At 40.7% G+C, this 2,774-nt stretch overlaps 1 protein-coding gene across 7 annotated transcripts in view; it reads left to right on the top strand.

The window, feature by feature from the left end:
* Nucleotides 1-32: 32 nt before the first annotated feature.
* The window catches only part of Ppfia1 (PTPRF interacting protein alpha 1), a 102,381-nt gene continuing 99,639 nt past the window's right edge, over nt 33-2,774 (top strand). For all 7 annotated transcript variants that reach the window (XM_033756422.1, XM_033756420.1, XM_033756421.1 and 4 more), the window contains exons 1-2: nt 33-106; nt 992-1,255. In XM_033756422.1, coding sequence (XP_033612313.1) covers nt 992-1,255 — 264 coding nt within the window. In that variant the 5' untranslated portion in view covers nt 33-106. The remainder of the gene's footprint in view (nt 107-991; nt 1,256-2,774) is intronic.

The raw sequence follows: 2,774 nt of genomic DNA, 5'->3' as shown, positions 1-2,774 counted from the left end.
TGCCTCGAGGGACTCGGCTGTAACTGCTGCGCGTCCCCCCCTCCCTGACCCGTCGCCCCGGTGACCTCGGCCGCGCACCTGTGGCCGCATCCCGGCGGGCTCTAGGGTAAGTGGGTCTGGGCTTCTGCAGCACCCGGTACGGTGGTAGAAGTAATCGCCGTCAGGTGTGCGGTCGTGGGCTTCTCTTGCTCGAGGGTCGCCCTGCCCGGAATATTGCCTGGAAGTCTTCAAGTAGCCCCTTTCGCCCTCTTCGGCCCGTCTGTTTATGTGACATACTTAATAGCCTCTCATAGTCTCACCTTTCCCCTTTCCTACCTTCCTAGCAGTTCTCCACTGTATTGACCTGTTGTATTTCCATTATGGAATTTTTTTTTTAAAGCTGTAAACTTACGTAAGTTACGTTGGACTGACCAGCCATTGCAGCCATTGAAAAATATCTCTGGTGGGCCTTAGCGAATCCGATTCCTCTCAGTGTTCACTAAATCCAGCCCAAGAATTCAGGGAGCAGGCAATCCTTCCCAGGAGCTGACTGCACACATTCCTCTAAGATGCCTGGTGGATTTTGTACTTGTCAGTTTTCCTGGCTGTATACTCCTTCTGTGCTTTCCCGGAAAAATGATTGGGTGGCATGTGCTCCCACCGGGAAAAGAGAAAAATAGGTCACAGAAGCACACTTGTTTTCAAAACTAAAAAGTCTGGCTTTGCAAGCAAAACCTCGTAGGGTTTGCTCTTTATAGAAGTAGGTAGTTCTCTTTGGCTCTTCCCTCCTCCTTGGATTGTTGTCTCCTTTGATGTCTTCATGTTATGTCTTTTTGCATTTAATGTTTGCCTGTGTATAGCTTCACAGAGTATTTGCATACAAAGAATAACAGATCAGAAGTAAGGAAACTGTCAACTTTCCTTTACTAGCTACAGATACTCATAAAGTCATACGTTTGTGGGAACCTGTATTGTGCACTTAATAACACTAGTCCGGGTTTTTTGTTTCAAGATGATGTGCGAAGTGATGCCCACTATCAGTGAAGCAGAAGGCCCCCCAGGAGGAAGTGGAAGCCATGGACCTGGCTCCCCCTCACAGCCAGATGCAGATTCCCATTTTGAACAGCTCATGGTCTCCATGCTAGAAGAAAGGGACCGTCTTCTTGACACACTGAGAGAGACTCAAGAAACATTGGCATTAACCCAGGGGAAATTACACGAGGTTGGTCATGAAAGAGACTCCTTGCAGAGACAGCTCAATTCTGCACTTCCACAGGTATGTGTGTTTTTCATCTGAAACTACAGCCCCCCAACTGTCTTTCTGTGATACCATCTTTTGTTAATGTTACCTGAGTATTTTGTGAAACCACTTGTGAAATGATGGATTCTGGTGTGTTTGTAATCACATGCAGAGTTCCTGAGGATTAAACTTTTTAGGGAGAACAGACTAATGTTCTCTGAAGTCATGTGAAAATATTTTATTACACTCATTCCTATCTTTGAGGAATTGCCTAGATTTAGAAATGCATTTTGAAAATGAGAACCAAGACCTGTCATGTAGAGGTACAAGATCTCAACAATGAATGTAACTGTACTGTGTCCCTAAAAGGTACCAATAAACTCAATTAAAGCTGAAAAAAAAAAAAAGAAATTAAATGCATTTTGAAGTTTTTTTTTTTTTTTTTTTTTTTTTTTTTTAAAGGACCATGAAGCAATAACCAAGCTGCATGTTTCCTTTCATTCTGTTGCATGAGGTCTCTTGCTTAATGCAGCCTTCCCATCCATGGCTTGTACCTCAGGAATTGTATGTATGTTTCCCATGGACTGTATTGCAGGGATTTTTAGTTTTCTAATGAAATTTAGTAGGCAAGTAGGATCAATTCCACAGAAAAAGAAAAATTTTTTTTTTTTTTTTGTACCGGGGATCAAACTCAGGACCTGTGCTTGAGAGGCAGGCATGGTGCCACTGAGCTAACTCCCTAGCCCTGGAAAAAGCCCATCTTTATCAGAATACCTGTATTTTGTAAATTGAATTTGTAGTGAGGGATAGAAGACTGGAAATTGATTCTTTAGGAACTTTGGTAGACTAGAATTTTAAAGTTTGGAACAACTGTAGTTGTAGTTAGTCTTTAAATATATTACATTCAGGCCACCAGTGTTTCAAAGCCTTCTTTTGTGGAATTAAATGAGAACTTAATGGATAGGTGAAGGGAGAACATAATAAAACTAAAAAAGTGTAAAGTAAATGGTACATAGCATAGTGGGAGATAAGTAGGTTACTATTTAGGTGTTTATAAGCTGTCTAGGTGCCATTATACTTATTCATAATGGATGGCTTTATGGTACATTCAAATGGACCTGCATAAGCATACATTTATACTCTCATAATGGGTCTGCAGTGATAAATTAGCAAATGAATAATTACTAGCCCTAATGCTTTTCTTGGCTGTAGTCAATTCTTCTGAAAGACTGATAAGCCAAAAAAAAAAAAAAAGACTGATAAGCGAAACACTTGAGTTTCCTTTTTAGAAACAATAACTTGATGTTAGTATTATATTTTCCTTTTGTTGGGTAGAGAATCATTAAGTGGTTTTTTTGTTTATTTGTTTTTGTGTTGCTGAGGATTGAAGCTGGGCCTCAGGCATATTTGGCTAGTGCTCTGTCACTGAGCTATGTCCCCAGACCATTTTAAGACTTTTCTTATTGAAATCTTATAAATTACAAAGTTTATTTAAGTTAGATTTTATTATAACAAGATTAAAAGAATTAGCCAGTGGGGAGGGGAGGAGGGGGTG

Source organism: Fukomys damarensis, unplaced genomic scaffold, assembly GCF_012274545.1.
Source record: "Fukomys damarensis isolate Sample0158 unplaced genomic scaffold, DMR_v1.0_HiC HiC_scaffold_27, whole genome shotgun sequence".
NCBI classification, from domain to species: Eukaryota; Metazoa; Chordata; class Mammalia; order Rodentia; family Bathyergidae; genus Fukomys; species Fukomys damarensis.
Note: the sequence above shows the minus strand (reverse complement) of the source record. Positions and strands in the feature narration are given on the sequence as shown.